This window comes from Oncorhynchus gorbuscha, linkage group LG15 (assembly GCF_021184085.1).
Source record: "Oncorhynchus gorbuscha isolate QuinsamMale2020 ecotype Even-year linkage group LG15, OgorEven_v1.0, whole genome shotgun sequence".
In the NCBI taxonomy this organism is placed as follows: Eukaryota; Metazoa; Chordata; class Actinopteri; order Salmoniformes; family Salmonidae; genus Oncorhynchus; species Oncorhynchus gorbuscha.
Window position 1 is genome coordinate 34,849,470 of NC_060187.1, and position 17,763 is coordinate 34,867,232.

General features: G+C 43.2%; 1 protein-coding gene across 2 annotated transcripts; it reads right to left on the bottom strand.

Moving 5' to 3' along the window:
• Positions 1 to 569: 569 nt before the first annotated feature.
• mknk2b (MAPK interacting serine/threonine kinase 2b) lies at positions 570 to 17,184 on the bottom strand. 2 transcript variants are annotated; one of them, XM_046300930.1, is made up of 14 exons: positions 17,028 to 17,184; positions 16,260 to 16,465; positions 15,735 to 15,822; positions 15,467 to 15,568; positions 15,263 to 15,360; positions 12,857 to 12,936; positions 12,549 to 12,622; positions 12,252 to 12,356; positions 11,813 to 11,868; positions 11,498 to 11,593; positions 5,208 to 5,402; positions 4,837 to 5,001; positions 4,688 to 4,728; positions 570 to 4,553 (listed from the first exon to the last, which is right to left on the bottom strand). In XM_046300930.1, exons 2-14 carry the CDS (start codon positions 16,308 to 16,310, stop codon positions 4,280 to 4,282), a joined length of 1,425 nt encoding a protein of 474 aa, XP_046156886.1. In that variant the 5' UTR covers positions 16,311 to 16,465; positions 17,028 to 17,184; the 3' UTR covers positions 570 to 4,279. The 2 variants fall into 2 exon arrangements, with proteins under 2 accessions (XP_046156886.1, XP_046156885.1); XM_046300929.1 differs by having other exon boundaries at positions 15,467 to 15,586.
• Between the last annotated feature and the right edge of the window lie 579 nt (positions 17,185 to 17,763).

Here is a 17,763-nt window from a genome sequence, read left to right on the forward strand (position 1 = left end):
TTCGTCAAGATAGATGTGGAAGAACTTGACTGGCCTGTAGAGCCGATTTCAATCCCATCAAACACCTTTGGGATGAATTGAAACGCTGACTGCTCGATCTCAGTAATACTCTTATGGCTGAATGGAATTAAGTCCCCGCATCTAGTGGGAAACCTTCAAAGAAGACTAGAGGCCATTATAGCAAAGAGGCGGGACCGACTCCTTATTAATGCCCATGATTTCAGAATGAGATGTTCAACGAGGTGTCCACATACACAACCAAACTAATGTGTGGGGTACAGAGACAAGGTAGTCATTGAAAAATCATGTTAAACACTATTGCACATTTTCTCTTGAACTTATTTAAGCTTGCCATAACAAAGGAGTTGAACACTTGACTCAAGACTAACTTTTCATTTTAAATTAAAATCATAATTCCACTTGGACATTATGGGGTATTGTGTGTAGGCCAGTGAATTCACTCTTATTTAATACATTTTGAAATTCAGGAAGTAAAACATTTTGAAAAACTCTAGGGGTGTGCATTTTCTCTAGGCATTAAAGTATTAACAGAATAAAAGCAAAATAAGTGGTTCAAAGCATTTTTATTGAATCTTTAGAAAAACACAAAATTCTCCAGTCAAATGTTGCTTTACGTGAACTTCAAAATCAGTCACATGGTACAGTAAAGTGCTTATTTAAAATCAATGTTTGTCTCAGATGTAATATGTACTTTCCAACATTTTTCCATCAATATTTTTGGGCTGGGAGAAGTTAAAAACAAGTATCAACAACACGCAAGAGAAGCCTCAAGGCTTGAAGATATAACCACATGGTAGAAAAACAAATCTACATGTTACCTCAAACTAAACTATTTATAAAAATGTTTATTTAATTTCAACGTTAAAATGCATTGCCGGTGGGCTACATTCAAATTGTGGGGAAGTGGATTATGACTGTTCAGTTGACTTTATAAAAAAAAGGTATTACAAAAAGCTAAAAATAAGAGGCTAGGGATAGCTTGTATTCATTCTCTCCAAATAAAAAGGCAGTCCTAAACTACTGCATTGGGTAAAAGTAGAAATTATTATGACGAAGGTAACTCATACCTTAGATAGAGTACTACCAAAGTCTTTCTGCATTTCTGAGAATCCCAACCCTAACAGAGAGAAACATATTTAATACTTTGTTTTAAAGTAGAAACTGATTTGAATATGCATTTTCAAAACCCTAAAGACCCCCTTACTTAGCTTAATGCTTTTGTTCAGATTCTTGATAGCATGGTAGTTTTACAAACAAAGACAACAGCTGCATACACAAATTCAAGTAAGTCTTACTATAAGACATAAAACCCCACAAAGATGCATTGGTAGAAGGTTTCTTTAAAAGATTACAATCAGTGTCCTATTATCAGCATAATGGGCCATATGACGTCAATAATGCCCCCCTCAGAGTACCACACTGCGGTGCTGGCAACACCACATGGACATTCATAGGTTTAGTAGTTTTACTCCTTGAGAATGCATGCTCGTGTCATAAACCTGTGAGAAACCTCAGGTAAAAAAATTAAATAAAAATATTAAAAACTGGTTTTTCATGACTTTCACCCTCTTTGGCAAATGGCTACAGTGTCTTGAGACCATCACCATAAAATAAATTGTTCAAATTTCAGAAAGAGCCTAACTTCTTTCCAAACAGATAGTTACCAACACTTTCAACATACAAAACAGTAAAAGCCTTCATTATTTTGCTCCAGATACAAATAAATGTTTAATAAAAAATAAAAATCCCATCAACACTTAAAAAAAAATCTTTACAAAAAAAAATATCCAGTATTCCACCTGAACACCACATGCAGGTTGACATAAAACTAAAATATCAGTGGCACATTTAAACATTGACATGGAGTTAAACAAAGTAAACTTTTTTTAAAGAACTGATGACTTACAGCTACATGGCCTCAGAATAGTTATTTTCTTCGGAATGCTTTTCCATTTTGTATATATTTTTTTCTCCCCCCAATAGTCTCCTTCACCATGTTTTATGCAAAGTTATGATGCAGTTTAGAATCATTCTGAGAGGGTGTGTCACATAAAAGGACAGTATCAGGTTACCCTCTTTAACGGAAAAGCCTGATTGCATTTGGATTTGAAACCTGATCTCAGAACAATAGCTAAGTCACAGCAGCCAAAATGTGCTTTTCTACCCCTGCTATGCTTGACAGGTTATGACAGCCATGGCATAAAATTACTTCATACTAACCAGCAGTCAAATTACTGACGATGTATTAGATGTGAACATCTAAATGATCTGATGACAACTTAGTACACAACTTGGCATGGGGAACCAAATTTGCCATTTTTAAGCGAGGGTAGCATCAGGAAAACCCCTTTGAAATGTCAGCGGGGTATACAACTAAGCTGGATCAAGGAGTTAGCCAGCTGACGTGCCTAAAATGTTCAAAAATTACTTTTCTTTTTGAAAGAGAACCTTGAAATGGGAAGTCTAATTAGCTAGGTTTCCATCCAATTGGCAACAGATTTATGTAAATAGTCTGAAACTTTGCATAAAAACAAATACACACATTTTCCCAGAGATGGGTTTCCATCAAGTTGACCTGTTGAGGATAAAAATGCTGTATGTGATGACGTAGTGCCCATAAAAATAACGCGGTTAAATTCCCATGTACCAAATACAAGTTTCCATCGCATTTGCTACTCTGATGGTTTTGTCAAAATAAAAATGGTGTTGTATTGCAAATATGCCCACTGGTATTGATACATGTGCTCTAGTCAACAGCTTGCAGATAGAGTGCTGGTAGGATGGCCTACATGAGATTATGGACAAAATAGCAAGATGTGTCAAAAAGCAGCCAAGCACCATCATGTTTCCAGAATAAGACCTTCAATATTATTGGAAAGGAACAATCAAGTCACTGCATGATCTTTCTCCACCTTGTGAGGTTAATCATAACTTGTCATCTGTAGCCTAATAAACTACATTCTGTGATGAGTCGTAGTGGGCCGACCACAACATATATCGCATGACTCCAAGTTTACTACAATATGTTATATCAATATTTGGACAATTGCTTCGCCATCTCCTCTCATAATTAATTGTACTGACAAATCTCACCTTGTCTATCATATTTTGTTTAAGCATTTGTTAAAGTTCACCAACAAATTTGGCGTTTCCATCAGGCCTGCTGTGATAGACAAGCCATTATTATTTTTTTTAAATTCATATAAAGTTAGGATGGAAACATGGTTAGTGACTAAACCCAAAAAAACATTACGTTTAGCTTTCTTAAATGAACAAGAAAGCAAGTTATTTCTGATTTTTAATCCAAGTTAGCTGGCTAATTTATTTGTCCTGCCTTGTGGTATACCTGTCTGGTATCAAATTAGTTACATGCACCAACAACTTTGGGTTGGTGCATAAAGTCTCTCTTGCAGAGGCAGGCGAAACAAATGGAATTCAACCCATATTGCGTTGTAGAAATGCAGGAGGAATGAATGTTGAATGATGCATGGCCAGTGCTAGTTTGGCATAGTTCATTTCATCTATGAAACTGAATTGGTAGACATTGCAGCGTAAGGGCTGGTTATAGATACACATTCTCTGGTACTAGAGGCTCAAGTGCACAGCCACAACGTTTTGTACTGTGGGCTTAAAACCTTCTAGAGAGGAGGCTCAGTTGAAGAGGAATTTATCCATTAAGATAAATCAAAATAATCTGAAAGCTTTGAAAGTCCCAGCCAAACAATGGACTACACCAGGACCTAACAGCATCCGCTTCCAGCATTCTGAACTCTACACTGAATCCCTCCACATCATCTTGGCTATTGCATAAGCATGTATGCATCTGCTGATGGGGCATTCATGCATACACATACATACAGGCAAAGAGAACATTCCAGGTAAACTTAAGTCACAGTTGATCTAGTTATAACGTGAAAGCAGCACAACAGGTAGTCCTTTGGTGTCGGAGCTTGGTTCAAACGTTCTGCCTTAGACTTAACGAAATAAAAACAGAGCTTGAAGAGCCCTCCCATCCCGTCGACCTCCCAGTCCCAGCAGGCTGGATGTGCATGCGTATGCATGCCCTGGCTGATGTGCTTTATAAGTGCTGCTGTGGGGCAGAAGGCAGTTCGGAAACAGACAGCAGGCATGGTGGTCTCCTGTTAAAGATGGGGACATGCCTGCAGTCAGTGTGGCTGAAGAGCTGCGGTCAGGTAGAGGCCAGGCTGAGCAGTCATCCAGAGATTTGAGTTGGGGTTGGGGGGGCAAAGGTGGTTGTTTAGGCACATGATGACGTGATGACGAGGGGGGTGAGGAGCTGACTGAGCTCGGAGGCAGAGACGGGCCCAGTCTTCAAGAGGCTGCCCCTCTGCCTGCGCTTGGCCAGCTTTGAGTTGGATGGAGGGGAGAGGCGCATGGAGGCGGAGCTGGCTGTGATGACCATGGGAGACTCGTCAAGCTGCTGCTGCTCCTCCATCACAGCCTGCTCAGCCAATTGTCGGTTCATGGCCACCGCCTTGCCAGCAAAGAACGTCAAGTCCTTGGCACTGTTTCTGATAGGATGACACCAAATATAGACATTAACAATGCAGAAGGTGACACTGCATTTTCAATAGTTGAGCTGATCAGGATACACTACACTAAACATACCCCCTATCCCTCAGGAACTCTGAAAATATGAACTTACCTTTGATGTAGGATAGATGTTGGCAGAGTGTCAGAGAAGCCCTAATAAAATTAAAATAAAGCAGAGGGACCCATTATAGACAACAAACCACCCATTCTACCCACTGAAATGTGTGTCAAGGAGTGGGAAGGAGAGCGCTCGAGACTTACCCCCTGCACCCATGGGTGCTGCAGGACCTGGCCGGCACTCAGGCGGTTCTTGGCGTCCCGAACAAGCAGTTTGGAGATCAGGTCTTTGGCACTTGAGGAGATGTGAGCCCAGTCTTTCTCAGGAAACTCATACTTCCCTTCCTGGATACTCTCAAACAATGTGTTCTGGAGAAGAAATAAGAGCTTTCTTGACCATCACATAGTAAAGAACATACAGCTTGAATTTCACAAAATGTATACATGCATCTAGGACTACTATACGTCCTACTAAAAAAAACAGAATACAGTTTCAGGAGCACACATGATAAAGGGAGAGAAAGCTAGAGCGAGAATCTGATGCAGCCGGAGGTGGTCTTTGCTTCCTTCCTTACCTGGCATGTGTGGCACGGTTCTCCCATATCCCAGCCACAGTCACTGCCGCAGCGGCCCACAAAGGGCGGGTAGCCGCTCAGCAGGATGTAAAGGATGACCCCCAGGCTCCACAGGTCACAGCGCTTGTCATAGTTGGTGGCCTCCTCACTGAAGGCCTCCACGACCTCAGGGGCCATGTACTCTGCTGAGCCACACTGCAGGAAACAGACAGATTGCAGTGTTAGTTAGCTCTGGGCTGGGAACAGTCAACAACTCCCACCTGAGGCTACTGCTGCAGCTATTATAAGACAGCTGAATGTAATATGGGAGTACAACAGTGAAAATGAAAAACAAGTCTATGCTGCCCAATGTCCCCGAAAATTTTTTTTCTGCCTGCTCTATTCTGCTGATTCCTCATGTGCCTCTGCACAGAAGAATAAGGCTGTATGAGAGTCACATAGTAGACAGCAGCTCTGGGCTAAACTAAAGCAGTACAGATGGGCTCAAGGGGGTGGGGGAGGATTATCCACACTGATGGATTTCTTTAAGTCCCCCTGCGCCAAAACATCTCTACAGAAAATGCAACGAGGCATGAAGAACATTATGTGCAGTGGTCTGAGAGGTGAGGGCAGGGATGAGTGGGCCCACAGTGGACCGACTGGTCAGGCTACAGGCTCAGCGTGACTGTGGGATGTGAAACTAGGCCAAACACGGAGCTAGGAAAAGAGGATTGTCGGTGGGTCAGTCTAAGAAAGCCTAGCACAGTTGCATAACTCCATCAAACAAACACCCAATGGTGTTTTAATACTTTGAGCAGGGATGAAGGAATGAGTGGGTCGCTAGTTCAGCAGGACAGGAGAACAAAGCCACTCCTTAGGAGTTGGCTGCCCTCAGTGCCCTGCTCAGATTTAATGAGCTTCTGTTTACTTTCAGAGAAACTAAAACAACCTCATGGCAAATAATACATCCGACTTCGATGTGAAGCAGGCAGTGTGTTAAGCAGTGCAGCTTGGCGGGTCATGTTTCGGAGGATGCATGTCTCGACCTTCACCTCTCCAGAGGCTGTTGAAGCGATGAGACAATTGGATACAATAATCAACAAACATGATGATTCCTCAATCTGTAGGGTTAGATTGACCAGACTAAACCCAGAGCTCAGGTCAGGAGAGGTATCAAGGACACCCTTTCAACACTCCTGATTGGCTAGCTAGCTTTATCATGAATGGTGCTCTGGTTGAAGGAGATACCAAGATAACCTCTGGTAAACCAAACATTCATAAAACCCAAACAATGTGAGCCTGCTGCAACACAATGGCTCTGAACAGCTGTTTCCGTTGGGGGGGGGGGGTAAAGCTGACACTGGCGTGTACATTTACTCAAAAATAGCATTCTTCTATCCGAGGAGAGGCTGGCGTGGTCTGTTTGCACACAGCGAGCCCCAACCCCTACACAGCTAGTTGCCTTCCTTAACAACACTACCAGATTCAGGTCAAATCCAACCCTCATGGAAAAACCAGGAGAAACTGCCACACTGCCAGCTGAAACACAACAGCATCATGGAATATATATATATATATTTTTTTTCTGTCCACCAAGGTGCTTTAGAGGAATAATGGGATTATGATCAAAGAGTACTCATGTTTCAGAGCTCCCTTCAAAAACATGGCTAAACCCAGCAGCCAGAGATAGGATGGCTAGACTGACTGCTCAAGGCACTGATAAGGGTGTGGGGCAGCTGAAGGGGGTAAAATGAGAGCTCAGCTGAACTGATACCTGTACAACAGCAGATTTGACTTTCTAGAGTAGCTAAACATAACCATGCTAGTGCAATACTGCTGAAGACTTGCATCAGTCAATACTGCTGAAGACTTGCATCAGTCTCAAATCATCCTGCTGTGACACAGATAGTGGTTAATCAGCCGACGCCTGTAGATTAGTTGGTGAACTCAACCTGGGGCTTTCCTAACCATGTGACCAGTCAGCCCATGGTCATGTGACAACACAGCTGTTTGAGGACAGCTTACAGAAAGAGGAGTTGGTCTTTCATCAGCACCTCAGCTGCACCAGAGTGCCTGACAAACCTCTGACAACTTGTGTGAATTCCCCTCAAGGTGCAGCACAGGCCTGTGAGTTTTCGTACGGCTACACAGCCCCATGCCGATCTGTTTTCACCACTAAGTTCTCAGGAAACCACAAACATGATTCTCAGAAAAGAGACCAGCTATACCCTAAAGTTCACCCCCCTTGCTACCTGGAGACTTTCAATCTCTACAAGTACAGTAAACAAATTGTCTTAGTGTGCCTTTTATCAAATTCAAATTTACTCAAGCACATGAAAGTATTTACAGATTTCTGAAACTATATATTGGAGAATAACATGGCCTAAGTACAGACATGCAGGTAAAGGGGGGTGAGGGTGGAGGAAGAGAAATTAAAATCAGATAAGATTGCCCCGGTGATGAGGCGAAAGAAAAACAAGGGCAAGCGTATGGGCAGCTCCGGGCACACACACACGTCACCCCCCCCCCTCCACTCCCCCTGGCTCAGCCAATCAAAGCACAGTTGCTAGGTACAAGGGCAAGACTAAATTTCTATAGAACAAGCTTCAGACATGGGGCTTTTGTTTCATGAATACAAAGAGAAATGCAGGCTTGCACAAATGTGGTGAGAGAAAGTGGGTGGCAACTACAGTGAGAAGAGACCGGAGGGTGGGTGGCGATGTTATTTCTGTTTCTGCATGTTACAGCTCAATACCAGAGAAATGCAGCAGAGGCTCAGTGAAGGGAGACATTGTTTTGTTCCAATTACCGTTCCAAGGAAAATAAAGTTCATTCAGCCACTTCCACATACCATAGTTTAGCCTCGCTGTCTGTGCAAATGTGCAATCTGTTCCCTGTAGCCTTAATCCTACAAGGATATTACATCTAGTTCTTTCCACAGGAATGACAAAATACCTTAATTCAAAAAAGTGACCTGACCCAGGGAAATCGCTTAGATAAAGACCAGGCTCTGGTTGAAACCAGAGGGGGATGCAGGCAAGGTGAGGGAGAGAGCAGAGAGCCAACATCATAGAGGGGGAGACCACTCAGTACCTATTCAGTCTCCAACGTGGGCCAAATGTGCAAGTGTGACACACCCCACCAGACTAAACCCGTGAGACCCCTGGCCCCACAACTATTCTACCAAGAGGCCAGGGCAGAGTTGGCCCACCAACAGGCTGCTAAAGCTAGGTCAGGTTCCAATGAAAAATCCACCACCCCTACATTTCTCCACATTCCCCCTCTTGCTAGCCTGGACAGGCTATCAGCTTCACCTGCTCACACCCATCTCCCTTCCTCTGACAGCTATGGGAGGAGGGGCAAATAATGATGGGTTCCCTTTACATTTGAATCATTCCAAAAACTACCATTCCGGGTTCAAAAATAGTTATTTGACGAAACGTGGGGTTAAACCATCATAACCCCATGTGCCTCACCATTTCCACTGATAAGTAGAAGGATGTGGACATTAGACTTTTGGGAATTCGAATGGAGCTGACAGGAGCAATCCAGATATCTAAGCCTAGGAGCTGCCAGATAGGGGGGGGTGCACACACAGCCTGAGAGTCCATCCCCAGGTGACACCACTGGGGAGCGGCACCGTAAAAACACCCTGCATATCATCTACCTGCCTCAGGGAAACAGCCAGCGGCAGGGCATGTGACCGCTTAACCTCACTGGGGCTTTGTGCGACGTCCTATAAATCACATTGCCAACGCGCACCGGTCCCCGGTCCAAATGTGTAAGATATGACTGCATCGGTCCGAACCCCAAACCGATCCTAATGTAACATGCACCAGTCAAAAAAAACAAAATAAATTCAAAACGCTACGATTTGCTTTTTCATTCAAATGACATTTTTTCTACCTCCCGAAAATACCTAATATTTAGTGACAACTGACACGTCCTCTCCTTCAGTGTTGAACTAAGCATGTAACTGCAATGAGCTACAAGTCACTTTATGCCGAACAACCCTAGGGAATATCAAGTCTAGTCACAGTGCCCAGATTTGCACGCTGACCACGGAGTTAACCGCCAGAAATCACGCATCTGGCTATACCTGCTGAAGGGGGCTTACAATAGATTGTTCAGGTTCCCCCATCAGCAATAGTTTTGCTTTAAGCAATCAGTGTATATGGTAATTTCTAGATATGAAATGATCACATTTTCATTGTATAACAAGGAATGACTTTTGCGAGGTGCACTGCATGGCCAACGCTGGCGGAGAAAGGAAGAGCGACACACTTTGAACCAGTGAAAACCATTCCATTTTGAGATGGGGTGAAATCCAAAAGATGAGCTACACACCACCGTTCAAAAGTTTGGGATCACTTAGAAAGGTCCTTGTTTTCCATGAAAACACACATGAAATGAGTTGTGAAATGAATAGAAAAGTCAAGATAAGGTTATAAATAATTATTTAATTAAAATAATTGTCCTTCAAACTTTGTTTTTGTCAACAACAAACAATTCCTCCATTTGCAGCAATTGCAGCCCTTTGGCATTCTAGTTGTCAATTTGCTGAGCTAATCTGAAGAGATTTCACCCCATGCTTCCTGAAACACCTCCCACAAGTTGGATTGGCACTTCTTATGTACCTTACGGTCAAGCTGCTCCCACAACAGCTCAATAGGGTTGAGATCTGGTGACTGTGCTGGCCACTCCATTATAGACAGAATACCAGCTGACTGCTTCTTCCCTAAATAGTTCTTGCATAGTTTGGAGCTATGCTTTGGGTCATTGTCCTGTAGTAGGAGGAAATTGGCTCCAATTAAGTGCCGTCCACAGGGTATGGCGTTGCAAAATGGAGTGAGACTTCCTTCTTCAAGATCCCTTTCACACTGTACAAATCTCCCACTTTACCACCAAAGCATCCCCAGACCATTACATTGCCTTCACCATGCTTGACAGGTGGTGTCAAGCACTCCTCCAGCATCTCAAAAATGTTCCTCATGATCCGAACACCTCAAACTTACATTTGTCTTTCTATAACACTTATTTCAATCTTTCTCTGTCCAGTGTGTTCTTTTGCCCATCAATCGTTTATTTTTATTGGCCTGTGAGATATGGCTTTTTTCTTTGCAACTATGCCTAGAAGGCCAGCATCCCAAAGTCACCTCTTCACTGTTGACGTTGAGACTGGTGTTTTGCAGGTACTATTTAATGAAGCTGCCAGTTGAGGACTTGTAAGGTGTCTGTTTCTCAAACTAGACACTAATGTACTTGCCCTCTTGCTCAGTTGTGCACCAGGCCTCCCACTCCTCTTTCTATTCTGGTTAGGGCCAGTTTGCACTGTTCTGTGAAGGGAGTAGTGCACAGCGTTGTACTATATCTTCAGTTTCTTGGCAATTTCTCACATGGAATAGTCTTCATTTCTCAGAACAAGAATAGACTGACGAGTTTCAGAAGAAAGGTCTTTGTTTCTGGCCATTGAGCCTGTAATCAAACCCACAAATGCTGATGCTCCAGATACTCAACTAGTCTAAAACATTAGTTTTATTTCTTTAAACCAGGACAGTTTTCAGCTGTGCAAACATAATTCTAATGATCAATTAGCCTTTTAAAATGATAAACCCGGATTAGCTAACAACATGCCATTGTACGTTTGCCGATAATGGGCCTCTGGAATATCTACATAGGCGTACATTTAAAATAAAATACATCTGCAGTTTCAAGCTACAAAAAATATTTTGAACAGTAGTGTATATTCATTGGCTATGGCATAGCTAAATATCGATACATTACTAGCGCAAACACTTAATCTGCAAAAATGACAAGTTAGAGAGATTATAATTTCAGAACCAGGGTGCAGGGGACAAAAGCATAGGCTACATTGCGGCGACCCCCCATTTGATAGTGTGGTAGTAGATGCCTAGTCTCCCTTATAGCTCAGATGCCTTCAGCATATACACCATAGATATACATAATGTACACCCACACAAGTCAGCACAAACAGGACCAGCTCATGAGCTCCAACAGCAGAATTTAGCACAGAAAATGAATACGTTTATGCAACAAATGTCAGTAAATCGCATCCAATCGTTCTCTAGTCAAACCAAAATGCACCGAATCGTTTCAAACTAAAATGTACCGTTTTGGAGCCCTTGTATTTAGATACGCATCGAATCGTCTTGAAAGGGAACGATGCAGATACCTACTGCCTCCCATAAAATGTCTGTTTCCCTCCCATACCATTTCCACAAGACTATTTACACATGCAATCAAAATGAATCAAGGTGAACTGGACTGGCACAACAGTGTAGTAGACTGACCGGAGTAAGCAGCTCTGGGGTGGAGATGGGTGAGCTGTCGCTGTTCAGCTTGATCCCACTGCCCAGGTCAAAGTCACAGATCTTCACAGGAGAGATCTACAGAGGAAGGGAGAAAGACACGTTTTAGATGTTACAAAATGATGCCGCTCAAGAGATTAGTGACCAAAGTTCAGGGTGTTGATTGTTGTTTATGCCTTTCATTGGGTATGATAGCGCTTTAGGAAGGCGACTTACTGGCAATCATACTTAACTTCAGATTAGCGTGCCCTTGTGCCAGTGACTAAAGATATCAGACACCCAGCAATGGAAACGTACCTTGTCCACGTGCTCACACAAGATGTTTTCCGGCTTCAGATCTCTATGTGCCATTCCTTTAAAAAAAAAAAAAAAAAGTCATTCTAAGGTATGGTGAATTAAACAGAACAGGTGGGTTGTACGTTGGCATGTGTCAAATGACCAGTATGGGCCACTGCTAGGGATCACAGGGGGCCTATGGCTGACCTTTCACCCAACAGCCCAGGTATGGAAGCGACACGCGAGACCTTAAGACCATTTATTATACCCAGGAGTACAGTGGGCCGAGCCTTCCAACCATCTGCTGAAACCAGATCAGATAGTTGCAGTGCAAAGCCCTCGTGAGACACGCCAGCCCATCTCCAGGTCCTTCCCAGTACCAATGTGAAACTCAAATCCTCCCCCTTGACCCAGCAGGCAAGCCCTGGGCTGTGGCTCGACCCTGCTGGAGGACGCTTACCTTTGTTATGCAGGAAATCCAGAGCGCTGGCGATGTCCTGCACCACAACGCAGGCTTCCTGCTCGCTAAAGTGTTGTCTCCTGTGGATGTGAGCCAGGACCGAACCTGCGGGTCAGCAAGACTTATTACTCTGCTCCCTTACATGGTCTTGTTTAAAAAGTGTCTGTATTAAGCTACACCGACCAATTCAATGAGGCGCATGCAAGAGGAAATGGTGTATTTTACTAAAGCATTACATTAGCCCCTGAGACTGGTGGTGAGGGTTCAGAGCATTTAAGCCTGGTTGGAAGCACTCACCTCCTCTTAGCATTTCAAACACCAAGTAAAACTTGTCTTCCTCCTCAAAGAACTCCACCAGCTCCAGGATGTTTCTGCAGTGAAGGAAACAGGACACGGTCATTATGTGGTCAAGCGATTATAACCATTACTACAAAAAAAATATCAGTCTGGAAATATTTATATTGAATAACTGGAAAAACTTGGTGTCTCAGAGCATTACTCATATAGTACAAGAGCATCTGTTGAAGTAAGGGACACTGCTTTCTACAACAACAAAAAAGGGTCAGAAGTCAGCCGTGTGGGTGGCATATAGGCAGTAATCTTACCTGTGACCCTGGCACTGGTACAGCATCTCCACCTCCCTGAAGACGCGACTGCGGCTGTGACCTGGTCTCTTCTCAATGATCTGGAGTGGAGGAGTCTGGGTTAGGGGATAGGCTTCCAACCACCATGTATGTATCATACTGTGCCCTTAGCACCACTTCCCCCTAACCACTTTAGGCACAGCTTGGATGAAGGGTTAACCTAATTCCGAGGTTGCCTAGTGCCTACCCACCCAGACAGCCAATAGGTTAAGAATCACAGCACCACACCTCTAAATATAGTATAAGTGTGTAACCTATATTGCAAAAAGGGGCAAAGGGTTCATCCCAGCCATCACAGGCAGCCAGTTCCCAATTGCATCAACAGAGTGGAGACTAAATTTAGCTGCAGTACTGTTGTGGGCTGCTGCCTGGCAGTCAGCTTGTTGCATAGCCAAAAGAGACTGCTGACACTAAAAGCAAATGCCTAAATGTTCCAGCTGCCCCCTCTTCTCATTGTCTGAGGGTGTACGTGACTCTTCCTGTTAGCTGGATTAGAGCTGTCATTGAAACCCACCGGGCCAGAGCACAATGTTTCTAGGATTAGAGGCCTGTATGGACCCAAAGCTTTCTCCTGAACACAACTTCCAATGAATAGTCGCCAAGTAGCAGACACTAGTATTAATTGATAGTGGGAGAATTGATAGATAGCTAAATGAATAGCCAATGCATGAGGGTGAGCCTCTTATCTCTATGGAGGGCTGTGGGGTTTTTATTGTCAGACAGTCACCCAGCAGGGGCTATACATCCCTGCAGCCTGGTTTCAGGATGGCCTCATTGAGTCATACTGCAGGTCTGTAAATAAACCCAGGCATGTGAATTCCTAGGCAGGCCAGGAGCACTCAGTATGCTGGGCCCCAGAATGAAGCTAGCCAGGCAGAAAGAAAGCAAGCAGATAGAAGACCAGCCCCTTCAGTTTGTTTTCCTGCAGCTCTGGCTTTTGTTCTAGTGTTGCAACACTAGAGTCCCCGCCCCCCTGCCCAGACGTCGGGAGGGGGAGGGGTAGTTGACGAGGACATCTGGTGTGGGCAGTCTGAGACCCCGCCAAGCCCCAACTGACCTTCAGACATGGGTTCTCCCACACTCCACCCCCTAGAACCCCTCTTAAGTGAACAACTATTACTAGAAAGATTTGAGGGGAACAAAGATAATTAATGTACTGGATGCAAAAGTAATGGTTTGTCTTAAGGCATCCAAAGAATCCATACAAAATGTGGAACAAACCAAATCTTACAACACTTCTGCAAAAATGGAAAACATATCAAATTGAATTTCACAACATTTACCTCAAGGCAAAAGGAGGGAGAATGAGTCACAGGAATCCAACAACTGTTTTTCAAACCACACCCCATTTTGTAGGGGGGGGGGGAGACAGTGCTGCTAGAGGAACAAAACAATGATAAAGTGACCGCGCCAGGTCATAACCCTTACCGGGTTTATGCGGGAAATGGCGAAGACAGAGGCCTGCCTCTCTTCTAGTCCTACAAGCATTTCGCTACACCCGCAATAACATCTGCTACACACATGTATGTGACTAATAAAATTTGATTTTAAGTTTTGGCACTGCTGCTAGCACACACACCTGACAAATGAGAGGGGGTAGAAGTAGCCTTTGGCTGGTTCTTATTGGATAGAAGAGCCAGAAAAACACAGTAAGGGAGAGTTTCTGTGATAGCAGTAGCTAGGTACCCAGTGCCCATTAAACTACAGCAGCCTCATACATCTGTTAAACAGAACAAAAGTGATAAAGTCTGTCTTGAAATGTCCCAAAGGTTACAAGAGTACAGTCCACAAATGTAGATGCAAGAGAAGACTGGGTTAAAGAGGGGCAGCAGGCAGCCTAGTAGTTAAGAGTGTTGAGCCAGTAAGTGAAAGGTTGCTAGATCAAATCCCCAAGCTGACTAGATAAAAAGCTGTCATTCTGCCCCTGAACAAGGCAGTTAACCCACTGTTCCTAGGCTGTCATTGTAAATAAGAATCTGTTCTTCACTCACTTGCCTAGTTAAATAAAGGTTAAATAAAAAAAACATAATTAAATGAAGGGGCTATATTTCCTGAGCAATACCTTCATGTGCACAATTCACAGCTTGTGGCTAATGATCAATGTAACATTCCTATTATGAGCGCAAGCCAAGGCCCAAACAGCAAAGTGTGACGATCGCAGTCACAGGCCCATGTCAGAAGTGACGCACACGTCAGACACTACCCTCTGAAGTTGGCAATATCCTGGGAAAGCCTTCAATTACCTTTCCTATAAAAATGGGCACGTTCCCAAATTTTATACGAACCACTCATTACAATAACAGTTAGGCACTCAATGATATTGGGGTTTCTTCTCAAATAACCTGTGCAACATGAGAAACATCTTACCTTCACAGCATACTCTTTATTGGTGATGAGGTTGATGCAAGTCTGCACTCTTGCATATGCCCCCTCTCCAAGAACCTCTGCCTGCAGCCTGTAGACATCTAGTAGGACACAATCACAAAAAATTAGAACTGTAAAAACAAAAACTTTATTTTGTACTATAAGCTACAGAATCTGTCCTTTACATGAGATAAGAAAATGACTCACCCTCAAATCGGCCAGAGAAGCTGTCAGTTGCCCTGCAGCGCTTTTTCTTCTTATTTCTCTTCTTGGCATCAGGGATGTCAATAGGTTGGCTGGAGGGAATATCTACAAAATCACAAACATCTGTAAGAATAATATAGAATTACAGCATGCTACTTAACATAGGAAATGGTAGTACAGAGTTTGTGTCCCAGGATGCCATTATTGACCTATTGGAGTAAGATGAGAACTTCAGAGTTATGGGTTCAGTACAACAAAGGAATGCACTTACCATGTCTATTCGACGACTCAAAATTGAAGTCGGAATCAAGGAGGGATCCATTTTCTGTGAATTCATCAGTCTCAAAGGGATTTTGGCCCTAGATGAGCAGAACAAACCGGTGAATTTAAACTAAAAGTTAGGCCTTGTTCAAAATGACCCACACAATTGATGGTAATATTAGCAACATATTTGCTACAATGGCCATGGTCTCATCCATCACAATATTGAATCAAGCTCCAAGAATGTCACAGCTGATACTGTATCCAGTGTACAATTCTGTGCACTGCCCACTTGTACCCAGGCTTTATTTATATATATATATATATACACACACACAATAACATCTGAACCAATCTGTGCTGTTGTGCCATTTAAAAACATTGTCCAAGTAAGCCAGTTTAACAGTCTCCCTTTAACTCAATTAGTCATTATCCATATCTGTGTGAAGACATGTAGTTAAATATAGCAAGATGGAGTCTGATCTCACTTTTCCCATCTTGTAACCAATGCAATCTAATAGAAACACTTATTCACCTTGAAAGAGCTATGGAATCCAGTGACTTCGCTGATCATATTTTGCACCATTTTGCTTTGATTATGGGGGACTGATGGCGACTGCAGCGTTTTTGTGGTATCAAATTACACTCTCCCAAAACAAAAACGTTTCTTTTAGAGAGAATGCAGCAAATTATCGCTGTGCTGTCTGGTCAAGATGATGCGCTTTCAACCAGACGGGAGCACTGTGGTAAAAAACAACATATATACATAGTATAAACATTACACAATCAGGAATATTTGACAACAATAGCCTAATTAGGCCTGTCAAGCTAGACACGGGGTTAAACATTGGAAACATATTTCGTTACTTTAACGAGTAGCTAGCTGTACTATTATTTAAAAATAGTTCACCCAATTTACATAACGCAGCTAGACCCGTTGTCTGTTGTCAAAACACGTTTACTGAACACACACTGCGCTAGTAGAAGCAAATGCTGTCCGTGAGGACACTGCACAGCAACATCAACTAGCTAGCTAATCAACTAGCTAGCTAGTTAGTTAATCGCATCAATATCCTGAAATGAATTACCAACGGAGTCAACCGACTAAACAAGCTAAGCGTGAAGAAATATGTAAATAAAATGTTAAATCAATGAATCGACTTGGCCAGCCAGAAAGCTAGTTAACTGTTAGTTACTTATGCTGACGCGCTGTCAACCATCGACAAAGCATTACTTTCGATAAACTCCGAGTAGAAAGGACGTCAAGCCAAAGTAAATATCGACAAAACTACTTTTAATTTACCCCGTTTTCGCTTTTCACAGCTCCAGTGTTAAAGCCGTTATTTGACCCACTGCTTTCATCAAAGCTGCAGCGATGGTCGAGGGGAAGCCAGATCGTGAGTCTGTGGAAGATGGAACGAAGTGCATCCCGACAAGGCTTTTTAATCTCACGACTGTTTCCGCCCACTTCTCGGTTCATCCAGCCCCTTCGGCTACTCGCACCCAAAACACAACAACAGACGGTTGGTTCATCACATGGGCTGGGATTAGGAATTACGTGTGTTCTCGTTGAGTGGCGCAGCGGTCTGAAGCACTGCATCTCAGTGCAAAAGGCGTAACGACAGTCCCTGGTTCGAATCCAGGCAGTGAGAGTCCTATAGATTTTCCTTGTTAAATAAAATATATTTCTGTTTCTATTTCAGCCTATAGCATCTTTCCCTAATGCCTTCTCAATTATTATGTAGGTGTGTAAGCAGACACAGCCTTTCACCACATTGTGGAGATTCTGCCATGTTGTTTTCTTCTATAAAGCATTTTCAGTGTGCTAGGTTTTAGGAGAGGGGACAGAAATGGAACTGGGTGACAATGGATTGCTTTGTACTCCCTGAGTTCAAGTGAAGAGGCATGCTAGAATTTAGAGGATGTAGACTAGTGTGTGTTTAGGGCACAAACAATGATCATGTTTATTCAGGTGTAGGCCTATCGTGTTCTGTCAGACATGGTGAGAAACGCATTTCAGCAATAGCATAAGGCTAAGT